Genomic DNA, 23,321 nt, shown 5'->3' with positions numbered 1-23,321 from the left:
TCTGCCAGCTGCACCGAGCCACCAGAGCCACCGACAAACTCCTCTTGCAACAGAAGCTCCTGAAGGAGGCCCTGCAGAGCTGGAACAACCTGTCTTCACCTGGAGCTTCCTACAGCTCTCAGATACAGAAGGATGTAGGGTCTTCTGTTTTCAGAGTAAATCCAGTCTGATAAAACTACCAGAGTCATTAGCCCAACTTAGTTTTCTTTCAGTTGTTCTCAGGTGTATTTTTTGAAGACCCAACATGGGTCCAGAAGGTTGGACTTTCTTCGGTGGGATCTGCACCAGATAAGGATATGATGGATGGAAACCAGAAAGAGATGTATGCAGTGGGAACTTTCTCAAAGCTGCTGGAGCTCGTCACCATCCGCCATCGTCTGTTGGAGTTGGCGGCAGAGACGGAACAACTGGCACAGTTAAGACGACGTTAAAAATGTGCTCCCCACAGCAACTTCTATCACTGCCATAAAATGAGGTGTTATTTTGATTTTCTATTTGTGATCTGTGTACTGGAAGGACTGTGACTGTTTCTTCACAGGCTGTATCAAAGTGTGGCCTCACAGCTTGGCTTCGATGACCTACAGCTCTATCTGAGGCCGGTGCCGTTTGAGGTCGCTGAGCAGAGGGTCAAAGAAGAGCAGAGGACAGTTTTTATCACGGCCGTACTGCAAGATGACGGCTCTGTGGACAAGTAGGGAGATCCGATCCTCATGGATTATTTTAGTACTGAAAAGGGTTTAATAACCACAACCTGCTGCAGGTCCGCCATGACCCATCTGCCTCTGAGCATCCAGGAACTGGATCCGGACCAGATCGGGAAATTCAGCTTCAGCTCAGAAGAGGCTGTTGTTCAAGTGTGTTGAAATTAAACTCCTAAAGTTTAAGTTCAGAGGACAAAAACAATCCAATTGAAAATCATTCTCATGATTTTCTCTTCACAGCTAATGAACGGAGAGAATCTAGAAAACCTCCAGGTGACTCTGGCTTGTCAGGTGACGCAGAAGAACGCGCTGCTCAGCGCTGTGAAACTGGCTTGTGTTTGTCGCTGGAGCAACGGCGTGACGTCTTCAGATGATGCAAGTGTACCCTTTGACCCGTCTTCCAGAGGCTCAGCAACAATTCCCACTACAACCAAGGAGAGGTCATTTTCCCCTTGGAAAAACAAACCACTGAGGTTAGCAGCACTTTTGTTCTTGGTCTTTAATAAACAGAATCTTGCCCGTTTCTCCAGGCTGAGGGAGGCCTTTGTGTCCATCCAGCTGGAAAAAGTGAGTCTCCGTGATGAAATGGTGAATGCTTTTCTGGAGAAGAAACGGACAGCCAGGGGTGACATCAAACACCCGGTGAGTTGCACACAGTGGTCGATGATTCTCAGTGTGACTGGCTGTCCCTAAGGTAAACAAATTTCTCTCATCGCAGGAGGAAGCTGCAGCTGTCAAAAGGAACCTTATTATCAATTTCCTCAAGAAGTATGTCCCTTTTTTGAGAGACACCATACCAAAATGTCCAGATGTCGCCTCTCCAGCGTGACCTTCTGCCGCTTCTTCAACAGGTTCAGCTCCCAGATGTCTCAGCACTGCGTGAGAGCTCAGATCATTGAATATTACTACAACCTGACGTTTCTGTTGGACCACATCCCAGCCATCCGTCAGTCTCACTTCATTATCGGGCGAGCAGCTGAATCCACTTTGGATTCAGGAGCCGACCTTTGCCCTGACCCCAGGTACAACCAGAAACATACTAAGTTAGAAAAAGGAAAAAAGAAGAATCACATCACTTTTTATGTTAAATATGGGGTGTAAGAATATAGTATATAATTGAATAATTCTGTGATATAACAGTGTGAAGACACCTTTAAAATACATATAAATAACCTGATGGATGTTTTGTTTTTAAATTTTGTAGGACTTTTCAGCGTCGGCCGCAGCAGCTGCTGTCTGCAGATGGAAAAACTCTCCTCAACTTGTGGTTCATTCCTCACTTTTCTCAAGTACTTCACATGTTCAAAAGACTGGATGTGTTGGTGAGACCAGGTCTAAACATATTTATGTATATATCATATATACATATATAATGATTCTATTTGTGTACTTGTCACTTCTCTGTTGTTCTGATTGGAACAGGAATGTGCTGCAGGCCTTCATCACACTCTGCAGATAGTTTCATCTCTTCATGACATTGTTTATTACCTGGTTAGTTTCTCCAGACTTGGAAACACACAAGAGTCAACCAGCTGCAGGGTGAGAGCAGCATCACTGGCAGCTGACTGGGGAGGCGCTGAAGGCATCGGTAGGTGACAAGATCTCACACTGATCACCGAATAAATGTTAGAAGAGAAATCAATGGATGTCCTTTACTGATTTTACTAAAAGTAAATATGTACATGAATGAAAATAAATTCAAGAAGGTTAAATTCAGGTTTTGATAGAGCTATTAACTCATCAGGTGTTGTTCTCTGTGGGTGTCGTTCAGGAGCAGAGCTGTTAGAAATCCAGCGTCAGGTTGACCGTCTGTCCAACCCCACCAGTCCAGAGTCTGCAGGCCGTCTGCTGCAGCTGCGCAGACAGGTGCTCCTGCTGCAGTTTGACACGGCTGTCAGACATCTCATCAGGTCGGCCTCCATCATGTCCCATACCTGTTGGTGGCTCTGTGTTATGCAAAAATGTGTCATAAAAAGGGAGGATTGTTCTCCCTTTGGCGCCACCAGGGAAGCGTTCCTGGCCTCCGGTGATGTCATCTCTTACCAGGGCGTGAGCGACAACATGGCCACTGCCCTCCCCCTCCTGAGTGACAGCAGTCGGCCCGATGCGTTCAGCGTCACTCTTCCTGTTCCTCCACCTCTGGACGCTGGAAGCCGTCGGGTCGGTTCAGTTATGTGACGTCATGTCAACGTCTGGTGTGTTACTATTTAACACAACAGGACCTTGTCCCCATGCAGGCCCAGAGGATGTATGCATGGAGAAGCTTCATAGCCTGTCACAGCTTATTACCTCTGCACATCTGGAATATCCCTCCCATTGAATACTGCATGCAGGTTCAACATCTGATTCTTATTATGTATATTTGAAAATAATGGATGATTCTGGAAGGTAACAGGTGAACTGAGAGAACGTTTTTCCAGGCGGTAGAACTAGTTTAACAAATTCAGGATTGGTTTAGATGGAATTCTTGAATTCCAGATGTTTGTCTGCAGCTGTGTCTGAGCAGCCTGAGCGATCGCAGCCGACTGCAGGCTAACGCAGCCATCCTCGGCGCGACACTGCTCATGGAGGACGTCCTGACCGGCGAAGGAGAAGCAGCGCCTGTTCATCTCCATGGCGACAAAGATAAATTTCTGTCTGATGGAGAGCCGAGTGAGGTAACAGCGACCATTCATAGTGTAACGGGGTAAACCGCGTGGCTCTGTCATTGCTCGTCGTGTATCGTATTCGTCTTTGTTCAAGGAGGACGAACTCGACCCAGGACCCGGTCAGACGAGGGATCCAATCAGAATCCAGTCTGTGCTGAAAGGTTTCCTCCTGCTGACAAAGCAGCTTCAGGCCTTCAAGGAGAGCTGGGCTCGCAGACGTTTTGGAGTTCAGGTGTTCAGTGTGAACAGTTTGTACCAACAGTTCATGAAACTCTACAGGTAACTGTACAGAAACAGTCTCTTTGTTCCATCCAAACAGAATCACTCAGTAGAGGGCAGAGTTCCACCAGCAGGCCCCCATGTTTCTGCAGCTTGTCTCAGTTCTCTATGTCGACTGGTGGAAACTGCTTGTGCAGTTTTTGTATAAATAGGGACAATGTCGAGAAATATCCAAAATATGAATAAATCCGTGCTCATTGGCTCCCCCTCCCCCCCAAAAAAAGATTTTTATAATGTTGATGACAAGCAAACAAACCAAACAAGTAAAAACACACCGAAACATCAAACTACGAACTCAAACAACAGATTTTCACTTGTAGAAGTAAAAAAAAAAATTTCGTGTACAGTACACGAAAGATGAATTTTTCCCCCATTTTCCTGCATCACAATTCCACCACCACTGTGGGGCAATTAATTCAAAGAAATCAAAATTCCAGAAACTCTTCGCCCCTCATGTCGTTTTTACAACAGCAGCAACTTGGTGTTGTGTTTGGTTCCTGTTCTGCGTTTGTGAGGCCCTGGATGTTCCACCACACAAAAGATTCCATTCTGAAGGCATGTGTGTGTGATCAAGATCAGATGTATGTGGTCACACAGGTCTGAAAAAAAAAGATTAAAAAAATCTGAATTAAGTCACCGTTTCTTCTATCCAGCGTTGATGAAGCTCATCTGATCAACTACTGACAGATCCTTGGTGTTATATTTTTGCCGTAAAGAATAAAGTTCATGATTAGATCAACACAACTTTACCATCTGGCGGTTATAAGAAACATTTTTAAGCTCTTTAACTGGCTGCACTTCTTTCCAGAGTAGAAATCTTTTATCCCAGCATGAGAGATCTGGCCAAACAAATGGGAAAGTTACGGGACTACGAGCTTTTGATTTCCGGCAGCCAGGCTCTCATTCCCCCACCAGGAGCCTCGGAGGTCGACGTGAAAACCTGGCAGGTACTTAAACTACCACTGAACTACAATCTCACCTTTTCAGACCTGTTAAAATGAACCGCTTTTCTTTCAGCTTCACAAACTGCTGGAGAGCACGGAGTGCGACATGATCCGAGCTCTGCAGAGGAGGATCGGCAGAGACCTGACGCTGGTGGTCTCAGAGCGAACTCGACAGGACGGAGTTCTCCCTACAGGTTCTCCAGATCTGTCCGTGATCCTCACTGCCCAAGAGAAAAAGAAACCGTCACACTAATGATGAAAATACTGTTGGTGTCGTCAGAGCTGTGGAAGAAGACCACGATGAAGTACAGTTTGTCGCATGAGAGGCCGCAGATCGTGGAGACGTTCATCCATCAGCTGATGGAGGGAGCTGAGGAAGACGAGGGGCAGGTACCCAAATACACCACAGATCAGACTTACTTTCTTTCCTGATTTGGTTCAGATATATTCGGACCCGACATGGAGACTGAATTGAGCGTGAAGTGAAGAAGGTCTGTCTCTGTCGTCAGCTGAGGTTCTGTCGGGATCATCTCCAGCGGTGCCTCGTTCGCCTCGGCTGTTCGGTGATGGAGCGAGAGCGTCGCAGCTTCCTGCTTTACTCACAGTTCTACGAACAAATCCTCCAACAGGAGACGCAGCTCCTGCACCAGAGAGAGCAGGTACGTCTGAAGGCCATCGCCTCCTCGGCGATCATTGGTTCTGTTTATTACAGAGCCATCGATCCTCTTTACTTATTTGTCACGTTTTGTTTCAGGATATAAAAAATCTTAAGGACTCTGAATCTGGAAACTCTCACCAAGAGGTAACGACTAATTATAAAACATTTTTTTAAAATCTCTAACACAGAATGTGTGTCATTTGTCTAATATTTTGTGCCGTCCCAAATGAATCCAGTCTTAAGTTTTCAACAACAAATCCAAACATCCAAACTTCCAAGACAGGAAAGCAAACAGAAGTTTTCCTGTGGACTGCAGGGTGGGACCTGAAGAGTCAGAGAGAGACTTGAAATGAGAGGATGAAGGATGAGTGAGGAAAAGTATTTGAAAGAGAAATGAAACAAGGATCTTCACTTTTTTTGTGTGACAGGTTCTGGCCGTTTGTCGCGGGATGATGCTGGAGGTCTCCGCGCTGCGGGTTCGAGTCGCTCAGCTGGAACAAGAGAAGGAAACTCTGGAGGAACAGCTGAGTCTGAAGTTCAGAGAACGCTACGACCCTTTAGTGCGACACCTCTACTGCACCTGCATCCAGCTGAAGGTGAGTTACCTGATGGCTGCAAGTGAGACGGAATCCTTATTTTATGCAGCGTACTATTTAAACAGTAACAAAAGCTTCACATGAAGCATGAACAATTTAGTTTTTCTGTTTGCCTCAGGCGAGGCTCGATGAATGCCGTCTGCAGATGGAGGAGGATGTGATTGCAGCGGTAAACAGAGCGAGAAGCGAAGGAGTGGACAGATTTCTTCAACTGAAGAAGAAGTACGGCTGCAGCACAGATAGCGAGCCCCCGCTGGCACAGTTCAAGGCAAGAACCGGACACACAGATTATATCAACGCGCTCCGAAACAAACTGACTTGCAGTTTAATGTGTGTGTGTGTGTGTGTGTGTTCCACCTGTCAGAGAGAGGAGCTTCAGGAGCTGCAGCAGGAGAACAGGCAGCTCACCGCTCTGGTCCAGAAGCTGAAGGCGCTGAACGGCTGGAGGCGGCTGGTCGACCAGGAGAAGCTTCAGCGACGACTTCTTCAATCCCAGCAGGTCAGCGGGAGATCGATCAGCACTCAGGAAGTCAAATCATGCTTGAAACGTTAACTTTGATGGGGTCAGGTCTGAAATCAGGCACAAACTTCTTAAATGTGCTGTAGATCGAGATCCAGACATATTTTTTCTTATCGACGTTCATTATTTTCCCCAATTTTCCTTTCCTTACTAGAGGGAGGTCAGCTGCCGCGTTGAGGCGCTCAGATTAACGATGACATCAGAGGGGGAAGCGGCGCTCCTGCAGGAGGAGCTGGAGGCGGTGAGGAAGGAGCTGGAGCGTTGTCAGGCTGAGGGGAGCAGCACCAAGAAGATGCTCAGCAAAAAGGTACAGGAGGCTGAATCCATCCTTTACCCCTCCTGACATGAAGAGCGACTCACTCGGTTCTGGTTCTGCCTTCCTGACTGGATACCCGGCGGCGCTCAGACAGAGGAGCTGCAGACGTCCAGGCATCACTTGGCGCAGGAGGCACGAAGCAGGCAGGAGCTGGACAGCTATCGGGTCCAGAGGCTGGAAGCGATGAGAGCTGACGTGGAGGACAGAGAGAGGAGCCTCAGGACGCTCGGAGAGAAGCTGGACCGAGACAACAGGATGAACGAGCTGCAGAGACAACGCAGCGCCAAAGAGATCCGACAGGTCTGGAAACCAGTGGCACCCGTGCAGCTTTCTAAATCATCTACGAAGTATCCGCTCTTCACGGGAGTTTGGTGAACGTTTGAGACTCGTCTGACTCCATGCAGGTGAGGAACCAGCTGCAGCAGGAACTCAGCCTCAAACAAGAAGCCTTCCAGCAGGTGGAACGACTGCAGAACCGGGTGAAGAACAGCAACGCAGGGTTCTCCAGTGGAACCGCCGCAGCAGGTACGACCCAGCAGAGCTACAGCAGGATGGCATCTCAGAGATACTCATATGGGCTCTCGCGCACCACAAACTGTGGTTCAATCTGTTTCGGTTTGCGTCAGGTCTACGGAAGCTCAGTCGGCAGCAGTCGACCCTTCGGTGTGGCAGCGCCACAAAAGCCTCCACGCTGCAGGACGTCACCGCAGAGCCAAGGCTGCAGAGAGCCGAAACAGCCAGAATCCAAAGCGGCGCGAGAATAGAGCGGCCGAAAACAGTGAGTGAAACCAGCCGGCTGAATTTTAACAGGTTCAGCTCCATCAAAAGGGATAAAACATGTTCAAAATACACAACAGTGTTTCCTCTCAACAGGAACACTCAACCCTACAATGAATCTTGTTTATGCGCAAAATATTTATCACATCTTTGCAATACACAAATCATGTGAAAACTGTTTAAATAGATCATTCGCATGAAGAGTCAACTGTCAAATATTTGTTGTTCTTCTAGGATCCATCTCGTCTGCGTGTTCAAACAGCCGACATCATCTTACCTGAACTCTTTCCTCGGGCCATTTTGTAAATTCAACAAGCCAAACAAGTTTTATGCCATTTGACATGCAGACTGTGGTGTGGTTTGTGGGACGCTGAATATGAGCTCCATGATGTCGTATTCTGTTAAAACATTCATCGTGTTTTATTACCTAAAACATCAGTCACCATCAGTACCACGATTTGGTCCATATGACATCTTTTCTTCGTGTCAAACTGAGAAAATGTGTGTATTTTCTATTAATTGAGTTTGTGTAGAGGATAGATTTCTTTTGGGACAGTAATTAGATACAATTTTTTCCTATTTTTGCAGGTTTTTAGATCAGCTCACGCACCCATTTGGGATTTTCTTATTGTAACAATTCAGAGAAGTTCCATTTGCTGACGTGATGAGATTGAATCATAAAATTCAGACCCACATCCATATTTGCATATTAGACTTTTGGTCGTACCTGACATGTTAGTTCTGCTGAGTGTTTGCGTGTTACTTACAAATAAAAGGTCTTTCTGAAGAATATGTGGGTATATTGTGTGTTTTGAGAAACTTAGCTTATATGATCTGAGGATTTCATCCCCTGTAATTAATGCACACCTGAGAGAAAGACAGGCTCAGACGAGTGAGCCAGGAAGAAAGTCTTCCTCTGTTAGTTCCGTGTACTCCGACCCGCGCTCAGCCCTCCTGGTGCAGCCCGGTGGTGTACAGGTAGGAGACAGTCCCCGCCTGGATCTGGAACGTCTGTCCCTGGATGTGGTGTGCGGAGATCTGCTCGCTGGTCTGGCTGATGGAGATGGGTTGGCTGTTCTGGCTGCTGACGTGAATGGCCTGGCTGTGCTTGTCCCGGATGTCCAGCGGCTGCATCGCTTGGACGGGTCTCGGCGCCACCTGGAGGGGCTGCGTGGCCCCGTGGTGCGCCTGCAGCTGCTCCATGGCCTCTTTGCTCAGAGTGATGACGTGCATCTGCTCGGGCTGCTGCCCCTCCAGCATGCTGATGGTCTGGATCTGAGGGCCTCGGTCCACCAAGCCCCCCTGCGTGACCAGAGCCATGTTCTGCATGTTTCCTGACGACCGGGCCAGGAGGGTGAGTCTGGACTCCGTCGTCTCCGCCATCGTGGTGATGATGCTGATCTGCTGCTCCTGAGCCGGCACAAAATTAATATCATCCCCCGTCACCACCAGCTGGATTTCCTGCTCAGAGCTGGAGGGCAGCTGGTACTGCTGCAGCTGCTGGAGGTTAGGCTCCTCCTCCTCCTGCGGCGCCGGGGGAGGAGCCACGTCTGCAGGCGCTTCTGTCGGCGCAGCTCTCTCCTTGTTGTGAGATTTGGCGTGGGTTTTCATACTGTCCAGGCGGGTGAAGGAGAGGCTGCAGAAGGAGCAGGTGAAGGGTCTCTTTCCCGAGTGGGAGCTGACGTGCCGCCGTCTGGCGCTGGGGTCCGAGAAGGATTTGGTGCAGATGCTGCAGCTGTACGGCTTCTCGCCTCTGAAACAGGAAATGACATCACACATGGAAGGAACCTTATTCAGAAGAGTGCTACATAAAATAAATTCATTATATAGGCTTAATTCCTACCTGTGAATTCTGATGTGGGTCTGCAGCGTGCTTTTGGTTGTGTAACATTTTCCACAGATCTCACAGGTAAAAGGTTTCTCACCTGGAATATTATTAATGTCAAGTCACTGTTATTACACAGCGTAATTATTTCAGGTAGCTCAGGTAGAAATTGCTGTTTGTCTTTACCCGTGTGAGTCCTCAGGTGCTTCTTCAGCTGAGCTGTGTCCATGAACTTGTGGTGACACTGAGCGCATTCTGGTAATGATTTGCCTTTAATGTTAGGGAATTTAAAAAAAAAGAAAAGATCTTTGTTGAGGGTCATGACAGGAGATAAGACGACAACAGGTCTGAATCTCACCCGTGTGAACTCTGTAATGGCTCTTGAGTTGCCTCTTCTGACTGAACGTCTTTCCACACTTCTCACACCTGAAGGACTTCTTCTCTAAAGGTTGCAGGTGAAGAGACGGTTTAAGCTCAGGCAAACATACGAAGATCCAAAGCCATGAGGTCCGGTCTTACCTTCATGGAGGTTCATGTGTTCCTGCAGCGTGTGTTTGGAGGAGAGTGCCTTGGAGCACACGGAACACACAAACGGCTTCTCCCCGGTGTGTATGCGCTGGTGAGCGAGCAGAGCGTGTTTCTGGGTAAAAGCTTTTCCACACACCGAACACTGAAAAGGCTTCTCTCCTGAGAAAGAGTGACAGTTATCTGTTAGCCGCAGTTTGATCTCCACCGCAGCCACAGTAAAGGATCAGATCTCTGACGCCACTCCGCCGGCGCCGCCTCGCGACTTGATTCTGCTGAGATCGAACCTTTTAAGGAAGTGAGATTATCATTTAGGGACGAGATGATTGAAAAGGTTAGAAATGTATTAGCAGCCACATGTTAGCAGGATTACACAACGACTTTTTGACTGACACTAAACTTGATTAACGTCTCTCGAGTCTCACCCGTGTGGGTTCTCTGGTGAATCTTTAAGAAGAGGTGGTTCTGGAACACTTTGCTGCAGTCCTCACACCGGGCCTCCGTGTTGGGGTATTTCCTTTTCCTGCCTCTCTTCCCGGGTTCTTTGCCTTGTGCTGCATCGTTTCCCACTTTGTAGCTCTTGTATTTAACCGGAGGCCTGATTTTGCGTTTGCTCTGCCGGTGAGCTCCCGGGTTATTATCGGCATCGTCTTTCAGTCGCGACTCGACCGCTACGTCGTCATCGGCCTTCACCTCACCTGAGCTTCCACACGGTTCGCTTCTCCCATCCGGCTGAGCAGCAGCTGCATTTTTCTTTGGTCTTCCTCGTTTACGTTTTAATGGATCTGGTCCCTCGGATGTGTTGGCGTTCTTCACTTCCTCACCCCCAGCCATCGCTGTGCGGCGGGTGAGTTCACCGAGCGCCTTCACGAGGTCGCTGACCTCCACGAGACGAGCGGTGGCCAAGAGCTGCTCGGCGGCGTTCACCTCCACAAACACCTGGGCGCTGTAGATGAACTCCAGCACTGCTGCAAACATCTTGGCTGCTATACCATCAATCCTATAGGTGGGCTGACTGGTCTGATCTTCAGCAGTGAACATGAGGGAAAAGTAGTCGCTGCTCGCTGCCAGCAGGGCTTTATGTGCCTTGAAGTGAACATTTTCCACAACAAGAGTGATGTCACACAGAAGCTCCTTTTTCCTAAGTTTGTTGAATTTGCTCAGAATGCTCTGTTTATGGGAATCGGAATGAAGAGCCATAAGTGATGACTTTCTGGCTGTCAAAGTCATCTTCCCTTCAAACAGTCACTGGAGTGCCTGCAAAATGTAAAATAGTGTTAAAAGATGCACACAAAAAAAAGAAGAAATAAGCAAAAAAAACCAACCCCAAAACAAACATGATGTGAAAACAAAACAAAACAAAAGCACGGACAACTCATGATGATCCGAAGCTGGTCCCTGATCGTATTCCTGACCCAGTGGATTCATTTCATATCACTGCAGTGAAGGGGTTGGGATATTTTAGTTGACCTTTGCCCAGATGATGAGAATCAGGGTCATCCAATAGTTTTATTTCACGTGACAAAGGTAAGAAATTATTTTTTAGACCAAATATGGATCCTAATCGTCCAAAAAAAACCACCCCAAAACAATTATGGAAGTTATTAACTTACGACACAAAATTCTCTTACAAAATACTGTCACAGGTCAGAGAATGAGGCGGGATGACGTCATTTGGCAGGAGTCAGATCAAGGTGAAGTGACGTCATAACGTTAAAAGGAACGATTAGAAGGCAGCTGTTTCAGGACTTTCTTCAATATAAAGTACATTAAAGTGTTTATCGTGTAAACAACGAGTAAACACTGTACTCACGTGTTGTTCCACTTCATAAACTTTCGTTTGTTTAGGCTGGAAACTAATTTAATGATCGTTCATTTTTACTGCACAAAGTAAAAATGTAATTTTAAAAATGGGATTTTTAGAGTGATAATCAGACTTATTTGTGGATTATTAATCAGTCATTCCAACACTTGTGTTTCCTACTACACTCATTATTTACCTGTTTTCACCTGAGTCCTGGCGCTACGCTTTACATCCTCTGACGTGATGCTCAAAAGTTAGCTAACAAGCTAACTGACGTGATTTTAAACGACAGAAACAGGCCACTAGCATGAATATCGAAGTCTTGGGGGAAATAAGTGTCTCAAAAAGATCTTTTGTCGATTCACGTTTAAAGTAACACTTTGCGACCGGACCGTGTTAGAAAATTCGGTGTAATTTAAAAATAGTGATCTTTTAGGACCTTACCTACATGTGGCGCTGGACGGAGGGCGTGAAGAGATCGAGTTCTCGCGAGATTTCCGTCTTGAACGCCCCACTCTCAACGCGACTGAACGAGATTTCGTCACCGACGCGTTGAAGTGTATACAAACACGACCGAACTGCGTGATGCGTGTGCTGTATTTCATTTGGCCTAATTACCACAATCACGAAATAAATTAAATATTTGCTTAGCGACGGTCTGCGGGGAAAGCCACAACATCACAGGTTGGCGAACGAGTCTCACTGTGAATGTTTTAAATTAAATATTGCATAAGACAGTTAACGTAAAGGTGTGTATGATTACATATATACTTCTGACAAGGAGGTAATGCGTTCATTTGTTAGTTTGTGAGCACGATTTAAACTATAGGAGGGCATTCAATAAACAAATGTTAGACTAATGAATAGATTGAATCGAAATATGGGTCGGTGCAATTCCGTTTGTATCGTTACATCGTTTGTAAATACATGCACGTATGTGTTTACTCCGGGAGTGTCTCGTCCGACGTTTTTAAACTAGAAGTGTCAGGAAAAAAACAAACAAACAAAAACAACAACAAAAAACAACCACATAGAGTGGAGAAATTGTTCACAGAATAATAACTGGCATTATAATTGAATTAACTAGGGCCCTCTGCAAAGGTTAGTTAATTACTCAGTTTTTAATTTAATTTTAAATTTAATTTTATATACTGGTTTGATCCCTGATGGGAAATTAAGAACACACACTCTAGCTAAGGATTCAGCTCCTTCTTGGTGCGCCTCAAATGAGCAATTTGTAAAGGGGACGGCACCTTGCTCAAGGGCCCCTCGGCAGTGCTCCGGAGGTGAGCTGACACCTCCCACTGTCTATTTTTTTTTGGGTGGGAGTGGGAATCGAACCGTGCGCATAAACACGCGGAAGCTTTGCGGTCCAGTTACTCATTTGTCTGCCTCGCTCAGTCAGTTTAATTAGATTGTGGCATCTGTAGAAGCAGCGTCGGTGATGTTTGTTTGAGCAGGATTCACACCTAAAGCCTCAAAGGCTTCGATCAAACCGTTTGTTCATCGTGTGGAAAAGAAGAACTGGTCACATTTAGAGAGGACAGATCGAGCAGTGAAGTCGTTCTTTAAAAAAACAACAAAAAAACACCTTTTGGAATATTGCAGGTTTGAATTTTTCAATTTTATTTTTTTAACTGCTTGAATGATTTCCATGAATCACACTGTAAGTGGGATATGCCAGGGAGTCAGCTATAAATATCGCTCAGAAAAAAAAAAACCTCTTCAAAGGTGGATTAAGATACTGTTTAATCACAAAAAATTGGAATCATATTGATAACAATTCTTTCAATGGTTACAGTATTTCAGGAAAACAGTCTGTAACTAATGTTAGTTTGGATACAGAAGTTTTTGTGTGTGGTGGCATGATTACGACAAATAGGATCTGGGTTAGATTCCTTTCTGTGCTGAGTTAAGTTCTCTCACTAGGTCTCCAAAAACATACAGGTTATAAGTAAATTGCTGTCAGAATGTTGGTCTAATTTGATGTTTTGCAGAATACATAGTATAAATGTTTTTTCACCTCTGGCCTGCTGATATTCAGACTTCTACATTTTGGCAAAAAAGAAAACAAGTCAATGTCTGTGCATGATTTTTTTATTATAACATAAGAAAATTAAAATAGAGACTCCCATTCATGCTAATGTGGATAGACGATAACCAAAAAGTTTAAGGCGAAGCAAGTTGAAGAAACCAATTATGAGATGCACAAAGCATTTGCGAAAAGTTAAATAATTCTGTCCAGGGGTTTCTGAGGAATCCTGGACAGACCATATTTCTACCAGACATGTTTACAGTCGAGGATATGGGATGTATTGTGCCCTTTGCACATACATGGAAACAAAAATTAACTTATAGTGCTGAGCCTTGGACTGTGGATTGGTTGTTTATAAGGGCTTTTTAAAGGTTATGTCACAATCGTCAGTACATGTATATGATGATAGTTTCTCCTCCCGTTCACCTCCAGTCTGTCCAGGATGAAGCAGGTTAGGGTTGTCGTGGTGGGAGCAGGTGTCATTGGATTATCCACCGCCGTCTGCATTGCAGAGGCTCTTCCTATGTGCTCCGTTACTCTAGTGGCAGAAAAGTTCAGTCCAGACACCACCAGCGATGTAGCTGCTGGGATTATATTCCCTATTGAGTTTCCAGGTATGTTACAGTCTGTCTCTGATTTGAACCCCAGAGGTGGCAAAAGTTATATTCCACCTCTGTTTATGTCGTGACTTTGGATTTATCAGTTGGTTTGTTTCTCAACAGTATTTAGAGGGACGGGAATCTTACAAGCCAATGGCTTCTACCCGTTAACCCTTTTTTTTTTTTTTTCGGATGTTGCTGATGATGTTTCAACACTGATGAAAGTGAAATATGTTGTAATAACATGTCTGGAAAGAAGAAAAATGAACTTAATAAATGAAAATAAATAATATTTACTTGAGAAGTTCAGAATAAAATTTTTAAATGTCTGAAGAAGGCTTGGATTTGGATCAGGGACAAATATAACACTGATGTAGATCTGGATCAGGGATCGTTATATTAACTACAGCAACAGTTTCCATGAAACCTTGTGGAGGAGTGGGACACAGCCTAGGACAGCTCAACAGACGTGTGAGAATGGTTCACTTGTAATTGAACATTAACCACCATCAAGTGTGTCATGTTATAGTGATGAATTTATTTAAGTAAAAGTAAGTTAGTAATTATATCCTCCTGGAAGGTCTGTTTGTAGTTTATAGCGGGGTTACTTCCAGTTAAAAAACCCAAATTCATGAGGTTGTAGAGTGTTTATATGTTCACATACAGTACAGATGACTTCCTGTTATATGTGGCTGTACGTCTCCATCAGATATTCCCTTGGAACGACAGAAACGCTGGATCAAGGACAGCTTTGATCACCTGTTGGCCATTGCCCACTCTGAACATGCACCAGACGCTGGAGTGATGCTGACCTCTGGGTAGACGTTGTTCTACAAATACTCAGCCAGGTCATTGTTAAAATCTTTCCAATAAATTCCTTTTTGTTGTTTTATCCTGCCTAGTTGCCAAATTTTCAAGGAAATTCCAGCCAATCAGAAGCCCTTGTGGTCTGATTTTGTGATGGGCTTTCGGTTCTTGACGGAGGCTGAGCTGAAAAGGTTTCAAGGTTACAAGTTTGGCCAGGCGTTTACCACCATAAAATGTGAATGTTCCAGCTACCTGCCTTGGATGGAGAAGAGGTTTGTCCGTATTATTAAACTCTCATTGTCAGGTCATAATTATTATTCTTTTCCTTTCAGTTTGTTCTGTTCGTGGTCACCATAGCAGGTCATGATTTTCCATTTGTTCTGCACGCTCTTCTCTAACACCGGCTGCCTTCATGTTTTTAGTCACTACATTCATCTACCTTCTCTTTGGTCTTCCTCTTGCCTGGTAGCTCAATCTTCAACACTATTCTACCAATACACCAACTCACCATCTCTCCTTTGCATGTGTCTAAACCATCAAAGTCTGCTCTTTCTAACTTTTATCTCCAGAACATCTCATGTTAGCTGTTCCTCTGATGAAGTCATTCCTGACTATACCGTCTTGATTATTGACAAACTCTTGTCTTGTACCTGATTTGTAAAGGCTCAGAAAGGCTGGAGGCATAGTGGAATGCAGGAAGATCAATAACCTTGAGGAACTGAATTATGACATCATCATCAACTGCTCAGGGCTGGGTTCCAAAATGCTGGTGGGCGATGATGAGATTTACCCAGTCAGAGGTCAGGTCCTCAAGGTGGAGGCACCCTGGCTGAAGAACTTCATCAGATGCGGAGATGGTTGGACCTACATCTTCCCTGGTATACACAGCACCACAGTGGGAGGCACAAGGCAGCAGAACGACTGGCGATTAGAAGCTGACCAAGATGATGCCAAGAAGATCCTGGAGCGCTGCAGCGAGCTGGAGCCATCGCTCAAGAGAGCCAAAGTTGTCAGCCAGCAGACTGGACTGAGGCCCAGCAGGAGGAACCCGAGGGTGGAGAGGGAGACGGTGCTGCTTCAGGGTCGCCGTGTGCCGGTGATCCACAACTATGGTCACGGAGGCTGGGGAGTCACCTTCTCCTGGGGGACCAGCGTGGACGTGCTGGGGCTGGTCAGGCAGTGTGTTAGTGAAATACAGCTGAAGGCTAAACTATAAACAAGGCAGTCAGAGACTGCAACATCCTGCGACACCCCTGAATACAATCAAACACCACTTTGAAGCGAGATGTAATTAACAGTAAAATGATGCTGTCTGTCACACTGTAAGACACACTGGACGTGTGAAGTCACTGTCAGAGTCAACACTTTACATACATCATTTGTTTTCTTTCGTCCACATCTGTCAGTCACCTTTGACATCTGTCTAGAAAAATGCTTGCCTCGGTCACGTGACCATCTTCTTAAAGGAGCCGCTCCGGCCGGGAGCGGAATACTGTACATGTCTGCTGAATTTAAACTCCTCATCCAGCAAAACGAACATAAAGCAAAAAGTGGCTTGATGTTTGAAGGAGGCTGCCAATAAAGTTGATACAGCGTGTTTGTTATACGTACAAAAAAAATAAAACCATTTTCATGCAGGTCGCATCATTTTATTTTGTAGTCTTTTATCCGACACGCCTTCATGTTTACTGGTGCAGGAAAACATTGACGTTAAACAGGTTAGTGGCGCAAAAAAAGCTTGGTGAGCACTGATACACATCATTCATTGATACTCTAGTAGAGGAGAGAATCATAATCATCTGTCAGGTTGGTCTGAACACTTCTTTACCTCTGACCTTACGGATTTTAGACCATATGGTGGAAAAAGGAAAGTAAACTTTTTTTTTTGTTACTTTCTTAACTTGATATCCAGGGACACTACAAGTCCTCCGTCGTCTTCCATGTGGTTAGTATATGTATTACTTCGGTAATATATTAAAAGAAGTATGTAGAGCTTATGTCATCTAAAAGCGAAATTTCTTTATCCCCTCGACCTGAATTCCTCTTTCACCTCAGTCACGATGGCCCCACCTGGTGGTCTGACTGTGGCATAGCAGTGCAGTCATGTGAGATGAGGTGGATGATATGAAAACAAAAATTATTTTAAAACATATTAGGAGTGTCTGATTTTTCATTCTATTTCTACTTTTCTCAATTGTTTCCAACCCTCAAGATATGTGCCTTATCAGATAATAAAATTAAAACAGAAAAAGTGTGACTTTTAACCACAAATTGTTAGGATTAGAAAGTTGAAGAAACCTACTGCATATTGAGATGCATAAAGCATGCTTGAAATGTTGAATTCTGGCCAGTGGTTTATGAGGAATCCTGAACAGACCATCTCTACCGGACATGTTTACAGTCAACGATAACGTTTGTGATATGTATGTGCCCTTTGTACGTATAAGAGAATAAAAATTAACAAGAACTATGAATAGTGCTGAGCCTTGGACTGTGGAGTATTATGTGATTATTGCTTCTCCTCCAGTTCACCTCCAGTCTGTCCAGGATGAATAAGGTTAGGGTTGTCGTGGTGGGAGCAGGCGTCATCGGACTATCCACCGCCGTCTGCATTGCAGAGGCTCTTCCTATGTGCTCCGTTACTCTGGTGGCTGATAAATTCAGTCCGGACACCACCAGCGATGTAGCTGCTGGGATTATATTCCCTATTGAGTTTCCAGGTATGTTACAGTCTGTCTCTGATTTGAACCCCAGAGGTGGCAAAAGTTATATTCCACCTCTGTTTATGTCATGACTTTGGATTTATCAGTTGGTTTGTTTCTCAACAGTATTTAGAGGGACGGGAATCTTACAAGCCAATGGCTTCTACCCGTTAACCCTTTTTTTTTTTTTTTTCGGATGTTGCTGATGATGTTTCAACACTGATGAAAGTGAAATATGTTGTAATAACATGTCTGGAAAGAAGAAAATGAACTTAATAAATAAAAATAAATAAAATTTACTTGAGAAGTTCAGAATAAAAGTTTTGAATGTCTGAAGAAGGGTTGGATTTGGATCAGGGACAAATATAACACTGATGTAGATCTGGATCAGGGATCGTTATATTCTCTTCAGCATTCAGTTTCTTCATTAATTTGCAAAACTACAGCAACAGTTTCCATGAAACCTTGTGGAGGAGTGGGACACAGCCCAGGACAGCTCAACAGACGTGTGAGAATGGTTCACTTGTAATTGAACATTAACCACCATCAAGTGTGTCATGTTATAGTGATGAATTTATTTAAGTAAAAGTAAGTTAGTAATTATATCCTCCTGGAAGGTCTGTTTGTAGTTTATAGCAGGGTAACTTCCAGTTAAAAAACCCAAATTCATGAGGTTGTAGAGTGTTTATATGTTCACATACAGTACAGATGACTTCCTGTTATATGTGGCTGTACGTCTCCATCAGATATTCCCTTGGAACGACAGAAACGCTGGATCAAAGACAGCTTTGATCACCTGTTGGCCATTGCCCACTCTGAACATGCACCAGACGCTGGAGTGATGCTGACCTCTGGGTAGACGTTGTTCTACAAATACTCAGCCAGGTCATTGTTAAAATCTTTCCAATAAATTCCTTTTTGTTGTTTTATCCTGCCTAGTTGCCAAATTTTCAAGGAAATTCCAGCCAATCAGAAGCCCTTGTGGTCTGATTTTGTGATGGGCTTTCGGTTCATGACGGAGGCTGAGCTGAAAAGGTTTCAAGGTTACAAGTTTGGCCAGGCGTTTACCACCATAAAATGTGAATGTTCCAGCTACCTGCCTTGGATGGAGAAGAGGTTTGTCCGTATTATTAAACTCTCATTGTCAGGTCATAATTATTATTCTTTTCCTTTCAGTTTGTTCTGTTCGTGGTCACCATAGCAGGTCATGATTTTCCATTTGTTCTGCACGCTCTTCTCTAACACCGGCTGCCTTCATGTTTTCCGTCACTACATTCATCTACCTTCTCTTTGGTCTTCCTCTTGCCTGGTAGCTCAATCTTCAACACTGTTCTACCAATATACCAACTCACCATCTCTCCTTTGCATGTGTCTAAACCATCAAAGTCTGCTCTTTCTAACTTTATCTCCAGAACATCTCATGTTAGCTGTTCCTCTGATGAAGTCATTCCTGACTATACCGTCTTGATTATTGACAAACTCTTGTCTTGTACCTGATTTGTAAAGGCTCAGAAAGGCTGGAGGCATAGTGGAATGCAGGAAGATCAATAACCTTGAGGAACTGAATTATGACATCATCATCAACTGCTCAGGGCTGGGTTCCAAAATGCTGGTGGGCGATGATGAGATTTACCCAGTCAGAGGTCAGGTCCTCAAGGTGGAGGCACCCTGGCTGAAGAACTTCATCAGATGCGGAGATGGTTGGACCTACATCTTCCCTGGTATACACAGCACCACAGTGGGAGGCACAAGGCAGCAGAACGACTGGCGATTAGAAGCTGACCAAGATGATGCCAAGAAGATCCTGGAGCGCTGCAGCGAGCTGGAGCCATCGCTCAAGAGAGCCAAAGTTGTCAGCCAGCAGACTGGACTGAGGCCCAGCAGGAGGAACCCGAGGGTGGAGAGGGAGACGGTGCTGCTTCAGGGTCGCCGTGTGCCGGTGATCCACAACTATGGTCACGGAGGCTGGGGAGTCACCTTCTCCTGGGGGACCAGCGTGGACGTGCTGGGGCTGGTCAGGCAGTGTGTTAGTGAAATACAGCTGAAGGCTAAACTATAAACAAGGCAGTCAGAGACTGCAACATCCTGCGACACCCCTGAATACAATCCAACACCACTTTGAAGCGAGATGTAATTAACAGTAAAATGATGCCGTCTGTCACACTGTAAGACACACTGGACGTGTGAAGTCACTGTCAGAGTCAACACTTTACATACATCATTTGTTTTCTTTCGTCCACATCTGTCAGTCACCTTTGACACCTGTCTAAAATGCTTGCCTCGGTCACGTGACCATCTTCTTAAAGGAGCCGCTCCGGCCGGGAGCGGAATACTGTACATGTCTGCTGAATTTAAACTCCTCATCCAGCAAAACGAACATAAAGCAAAAAGTGGCTTGATGTTTGAAGGAGGCTGCCAATAAAGTTGATACAGCGTGTTTGTTATACGTAGAAAAAAAATAAAAACCATTTTCATGCGGGTCGCATCATTTTATTTTGTAGTCTTTTATCCGACACGCCTTCATGTTTACTGGTGCAGGAAAACATTGACGTTAAACAGGTTAGTGGCGCAAAAAAAGCTTGGTGAGCACTGATACACATCATTCATTGATACTCTAGTAGAGGAGAGAATCATAATCATCTGTCAGGTTGGTCTGAACACTTCTTTACCTCTGACCTTACGGATTTTAGACCATATGGTGGAAAAAGGAAACTAAACTTTTTTTTTTGTTACTTTCTTAACTTGATATCCAGGGACACTACATGTCCTTTGTCGTCTTCCATGTGGTTAGTATATGTATTACTTCGGTAATATATTAAAAGAAGTATGTAGAGCTGATGTCATCTAAAAGCGAAATTTCTTCATCCCCTCGACCTGAATTCCTCTTTCACCTCAGTCACGATGGCCCCACCTGGTGGTCTGACTGTGGCATAGCAGTGCAGTCATGTGAGATGAGGTGGATGATATGAAAACAAAAATTATTTTAAAACATATTAGGAGTGTCTGATTTTTCATTCTATTTCTACTTTTCTCAATTGTTTCCAACCCTCAAGATATGTGCCTTATCAGATAATAAAATTAAAACAGAAAAAGTGTGACTTTTAACCACAAATTGTTAGGATTAGAAAGTTGAAGAAACCTACTGCATATTGAGATGCATAAAGCATGCTTGAAATGTTGAATTCTGGCCAGTGGTTTATGAGGAATCCTGAACAGACCATCTCTACCGGACATGTTTACAGTCAACGATAACGTTTGTGATATGTATGTGCCCTTTGTACGTATAAGAGAATAAAAATTAACAAGAACTATGAATAGCGCTGAGCCTTGGACTGTGGAGTATTATGTGATTATTGCTTCTCCTCCAGTTCACCTCCAGTCTGTCCAGGATGAAGCAGGTTAGGGTTGTCGTGGTGGGAGCAGGCGTCATCGGACTATCCACCGCCGTCTGCATTGCAGAGGCTCTTCCTATGTGCTCCGTTACTCTGGTGGCTGATAAATTCAGTCCGGACACCACCAGCGATGTAGCTGCTGGATACTTCTTCCCTTCAGAGTATCCAGGTATGTTACAGTCTGGCTCTGATTTTGAACCTCAGAGATGGCAAAAGTTTGAATTTGTACTTTATTATATTCCACCATGACTTTGGATTTATCCATTAAACAGCTGGTTTGTTTGTCAACAAATTTACTCAAAAAGTTCAGAATTACATGTTACAAATGTCTGAAAGGTTGGGCGTGGGTCAGGGACAAATCTAACAAACGCTGATGTAGATCTGGATCAAAGATCGTTCCATTCTCTTCAACATTACAAGGTTCTTCATTACTTAGCAAAAACTACGGCAACGGTTTCCATGAAACCTTGTGGAGGAGTGGGACACAGGCCAGGACAACTAAACAGACGTGTGAGAATGGTTCACTTGTTATTGAACATTAACCACCATCAAGTGTGTCATGGTATTGTGATGCATGTTATTGCAGTAATAGTTACAAGGTCTGTTTGTAGTTTATAGCAGGGTTACCGTCTCTTATAAACCCAAATTCATGGTTATAAAGTGGTTATATGTTCACATACAGTACAGATGACTTCCTGTTATATGTGGCTGTACGTCTCCATCAGATATTCCCTTGGAACGACAGAAACGCTGGCTCAAAGACAGCTTTGATCACCTGTTGGCCATTGCCCACTCTGAACATGCACCAGACGCTGGAGTGATGCTGACCTCTGGGTAGACGTTGTTCTACAAATACTCAGCCAGGTCAGTGTTAAAATCTTTCCAATAAATTCCTTTTTGTTGTTTTATCCTGCCTAGTTGCCAAATTTTCAAGGAAATTCCAGCCAATCAGAAGCCCTTGTGGTCTGATTTTGTGATGGGCTTTCGTTTCATGACGGAGGCTGAGCTGAAAAGGTTTCCAGATCACAAGTTTGGCCAGGCGTTTACCACCATAATATGTGAATGCTCCAGCTACCTGCCTTGGATGGAGAAGAGGTTTGTCCGTATTATTAAACTCATTGTCACCTGAAAGATATCAGGTCATAATTTGTGGGTGTATTATCTTGTTTATTGACAAACTCTTGTACCTGATTTGAAAAGGCTCAGAAAGGCTGGAGGCATAGTGGAATGCAGGAAGATCAATAACCTTGAGGAACTGAATTATGACATCATCATCAACTGCTCAGGGCTGGGTTCCAAAATGCTGGTGGGCGATGATGAGATTTCCCCAGTCAGAGGTCAGGTCCTCAAGGTGGAGGCACCCTGGCTGAAGAACTTTGTCATGAGTAGAGATGATTTCACTTACATCCTACCTGGTATACACAGCGCCACAGTGGGAGGCACAAGGCAGCAGAACGACTGGCGATTAGAAGCTGACCAAGATGATGCCAAGAAAATCCTGGAGCGCTGCAGCGAGCTGGAGCCATCGCTCAAGAGAGCCAAAGTTGTCAGCCAGCAGACTGGACTGAGGCCCAGCAGGAGGAACCCGAGGGTGGAGAGGGAGACGGTGCTGCTTCAGGGTCGCCGTGTGCCGGTGATCCACAACTATGGTCACGGAGGCTGGGGAGTCACCTTCTCCTGGGGGACCAGCGTGGACGTGCTGGGGCTGGTCAGGCAGTGTGTTAGTGAAATACAGCTGAAGGCTAAACTATAAATTAACATTAAATCATGCTGTCTGTCACACTAAGTAGAACTAGGTGGAAATTTTAAAATAACGACAAAGTAAAAATCTGTAGTATAAATAGCTGCATGTTTAATAAACCCAACAATATGTGTCATAATGTAAAATGGTAACATACTATATACTGTATTTACTGTACTGTACTATGTTATGACACTGATTTTGTGTCTGGTTAAATAAAAAAAATTGATGCGGTCACAAAATAAAAAATCTTCGTGAGTAAATTACCGTATTTGATGACTTTCTCAATCACCTCAACTATGATGCTGTCTGTCACAAAAAAACAATTATCTCTGCACAGCTGGACAAAAGGGCAGATCAGAAACCTTCTTCAGTTGGTAGTCCAGTTTTTAAGTTTAAGGTTAGATATAATATATTCCATGCTTGGATTTCAGCCAAAATCTTTTTTACAT

General features: G+C 44.6%; 5 protein-coding genes and 2 long non-coding RNA genes across 14 annotated transcripts; 4 read left to right on the top strand and 3 right to left on the bottom strand.

Annotated features, from left to right (window-relative positions):
• The first annotated feature begins 6 nt into the window (after nt 1-6).
• LOC137611456 (coiled-coil domain-containing protein 162-like) lies at nt 7-7,612 on the top strand. Its single transcript, XM_068339675.1, has 26 exons — nt 7-415; nt 539-691; nt 761-854; nt 942-1,141; nt 1,232-1,343; nt 1,420-1,469; nt 1,553-1,723; nt 1,906-2,023; nt 2,124-2,289; nt 2,473-2,611; nt 2,708-2,861; nt 2,939-3,034; nt 3,194-3,358; nt 3,444-3,628; nt 4,437-4,575; nt 4,646-4,766; nt 4,853-4,962; nt 5,082-5,231; nt 5,327-5,374; nt 5,659-5,826; nt 5,945-6,094; nt 6,191-6,325; nt 6,501-6,653; nt 6,753-6,962; nt 7,067-7,187; nt 7,289-7,612. The coding sequence occupies exons 1-26, from the start codon at nt 297-299 to the stop codon at nt 7,609-7,611; spliced, it is 3,750 nt and encodes a 1,249-aa protein (XP_068195776.1). The 5' UTR covers nt 7-296; the 3' UTR covers nt 7,612.
• On the bottom strand, nt 3,649-5,135 carry LOC137611463 (uncharacterized). The gene is made up of 3 exons (XR_011038635.1): nt 4,993-5,135; nt 4,608-4,793; nt 3,649-4,227 (listed from the first exon to the last, which is right to left on the bottom strand). It is a non-coding gene; the product is annotated as an uncharacterized lncRNA (long non-coding RNA).
• LOC137611464 (uncharacterized) lies at nt 6,266-6,895 on the bottom strand. Its single transcript, XR_011038636.1, has 3 exons — nt 6,707-6,895; nt 6,498-6,615; nt 6,266-6,396 (listed from the first exon to the last, which is right to left on the bottom strand). It is a non-coding gene; the product is annotated as an uncharacterized lncRNA (long non-coding RNA).
• A 107-nt stretch (nt 7,613-7,719) lies between the features above and the next one.
• zbtb24 (zinc finger and BTB domain containing 24) lies at nt 7,720-12,081 on the bottom strand. 2 transcript variants are annotated; one of them, XM_068339676.1, is made up of 7 exons: nt 12,038-12,081; nt 10,215-11,046; nt 9,784-9,951; nt 9,623-9,706; nt 9,451-9,534; nt 9,283-9,364; nt 7,720-9,192 (listed from the first exon to the last, which is right to left on the bottom strand). In XM_068339676.1, the coding sequence occupies exons 2-7, from the start codon at nt 11,017-11,019 to the stop codon at nt 8,385-8,387; spliced, it is 2,031 nt and encodes a 676-aa protein (XP_068195777.1). In that variant the 5' UTR covers nt 11,020-11,046; nt 12,038-12,081; the 3' UTR covers nt 7,720-8,384. The 2 variants fall into 2 exon arrangements, with proteins under 2 accessions (XP_068195777.1, XP_068195778.1); XM_068339677.1 differs by having other exon boundaries at nt 12,042-12,055.
• Nucleotides 12,082-12,396: 315 nt separating this feature from the next.
• On the top strand, nt 12,397-16,680 carry LOC137611461 (D-aspartate oxidase-like). Of its 2 annotated transcripts, XM_068339686.1 has the most exons (5): nt 12,397-13,201; nt 14,061-14,242; nt 14,937-15,045; nt 15,130-15,306; nt 15,698-16,680. In XM_068339686.1, exons 2-5 carry the CDS (start codon nt 14,071-14,073, stop codon nt 16,248-16,250), a joined length of 1,011 nt encoding a protein of 336 aa, XP_068195787.1. In that variant the 5' UTR covers nt 12,397-13,201; nt 14,061-14,070; the 3' UTR covers nt 16,251-16,680. The 2 variants fall into 2 exon arrangements, with proteins under 2 accessions (XP_068195787.1, XP_068195788.1); XM_068339687.1 differs by lacking the exons at nt 12,397-13,201; nt 14,061-14,242 and adding an exon at nt 14,681-14,698 and having other exon boundaries at nt 15,698-16,677.
• Nucleotides 16,681-16,714: 34 nt separating this feature from the next.
• LOC137611458 (D-aspartate oxidase-like) lies at nt 16,715-20,215 on the top strand. 4 transcript variants are annotated; one of them, XM_068339679.1, is made up of 6 exons: nt 16,741-16,840; nt 16,947-16,979; nt 17,562-17,754; nt 18,483-18,591; nt 18,676-18,852; nt 19,243-20,215. In XM_068339679.1, the coding sequence occupies exons 3-6, from the start codon at nt 17,583-17,585 to the stop codon at nt 19,793-19,795; spliced, it is 1,011 nt and encodes a 336-aa protein (XP_068195780.1). In that variant the 5' UTR covers nt 16,741-16,840; nt 16,947-16,979; nt 17,562-17,582; the 3' UTR covers nt 19,796-20,215. The 4 variants fall into 4 exon arrangements, with proteins under 4 accessions (XP_068195781.1, XP_068195779.1, XP_068195780.1 ...); XM_068339680.1 differs by lacking the exon at nt 16,947-16,979 and having other exon boundaries at nt 16,715-16,752; XM_068339678.1 differs by lacking the exon at nt 16,947-16,979 and having other exon boundaries at nt 16,740-16,840.
• A 42-nt stretch (nt 20,216-20,257) lies between these two features.
• On the top strand, nt 20,258-23,184 carry LOC137611460 (D-aspartate oxidase-like). Of its 3 annotated transcripts, none has more exons than XM_068339683.1 (5): nt 20,258-20,295; nt 21,105-21,297; nt 21,854-21,962; nt 22,047-22,223; nt 22,329-23,148. In XM_068339683.1, the coding sequence occupies exons 2-5, from the start codon at nt 21,126-21,128 to the stop codon at nt 22,879-22,881; spliced, it is 1,011 nt and encodes a 336-aa protein (XP_068195784.1). In that variant the 5' UTR covers nt 20,258-20,295; nt 21,105-21,125; the 3' UTR covers nt 22,882-23,148. The 3 variants fall into 3 exon arrangements, with proteins under 3 accessions (XP_068195784.1, XP_068195783.1, XP_068195785.1); XM_068339682.1 differs by having other exon boundaries at nt 20,274-20,383; XM_068339684.1 differs by lacking the exon at nt 20,258-20,295 and adding an exon at nt 20,439-21,000 and having other exon boundaries at nt 22,329-23,184.
• The last annotated feature ends 137 nt before the right edge of the window (nt 23,185-23,321 follow it).

Source organism: Antennarius striatus, chromosome 17 (genome assembly GCF_040054535.1).
Source record: "Antennarius striatus isolate MH-2024 chromosome 17, ASM4005453v1, whole genome shotgun sequence".
In the NCBI taxonomy this organism is placed as follows: domain Eukaryota; kingdom Metazoa; phylum Chordata; class Actinopteri; order Lophiiformes; family Antennariidae; genus Antennarius; species Antennarius striatus.
This window is presented reverse-complemented; position numbering and strand designations above follow the sequence as displayed.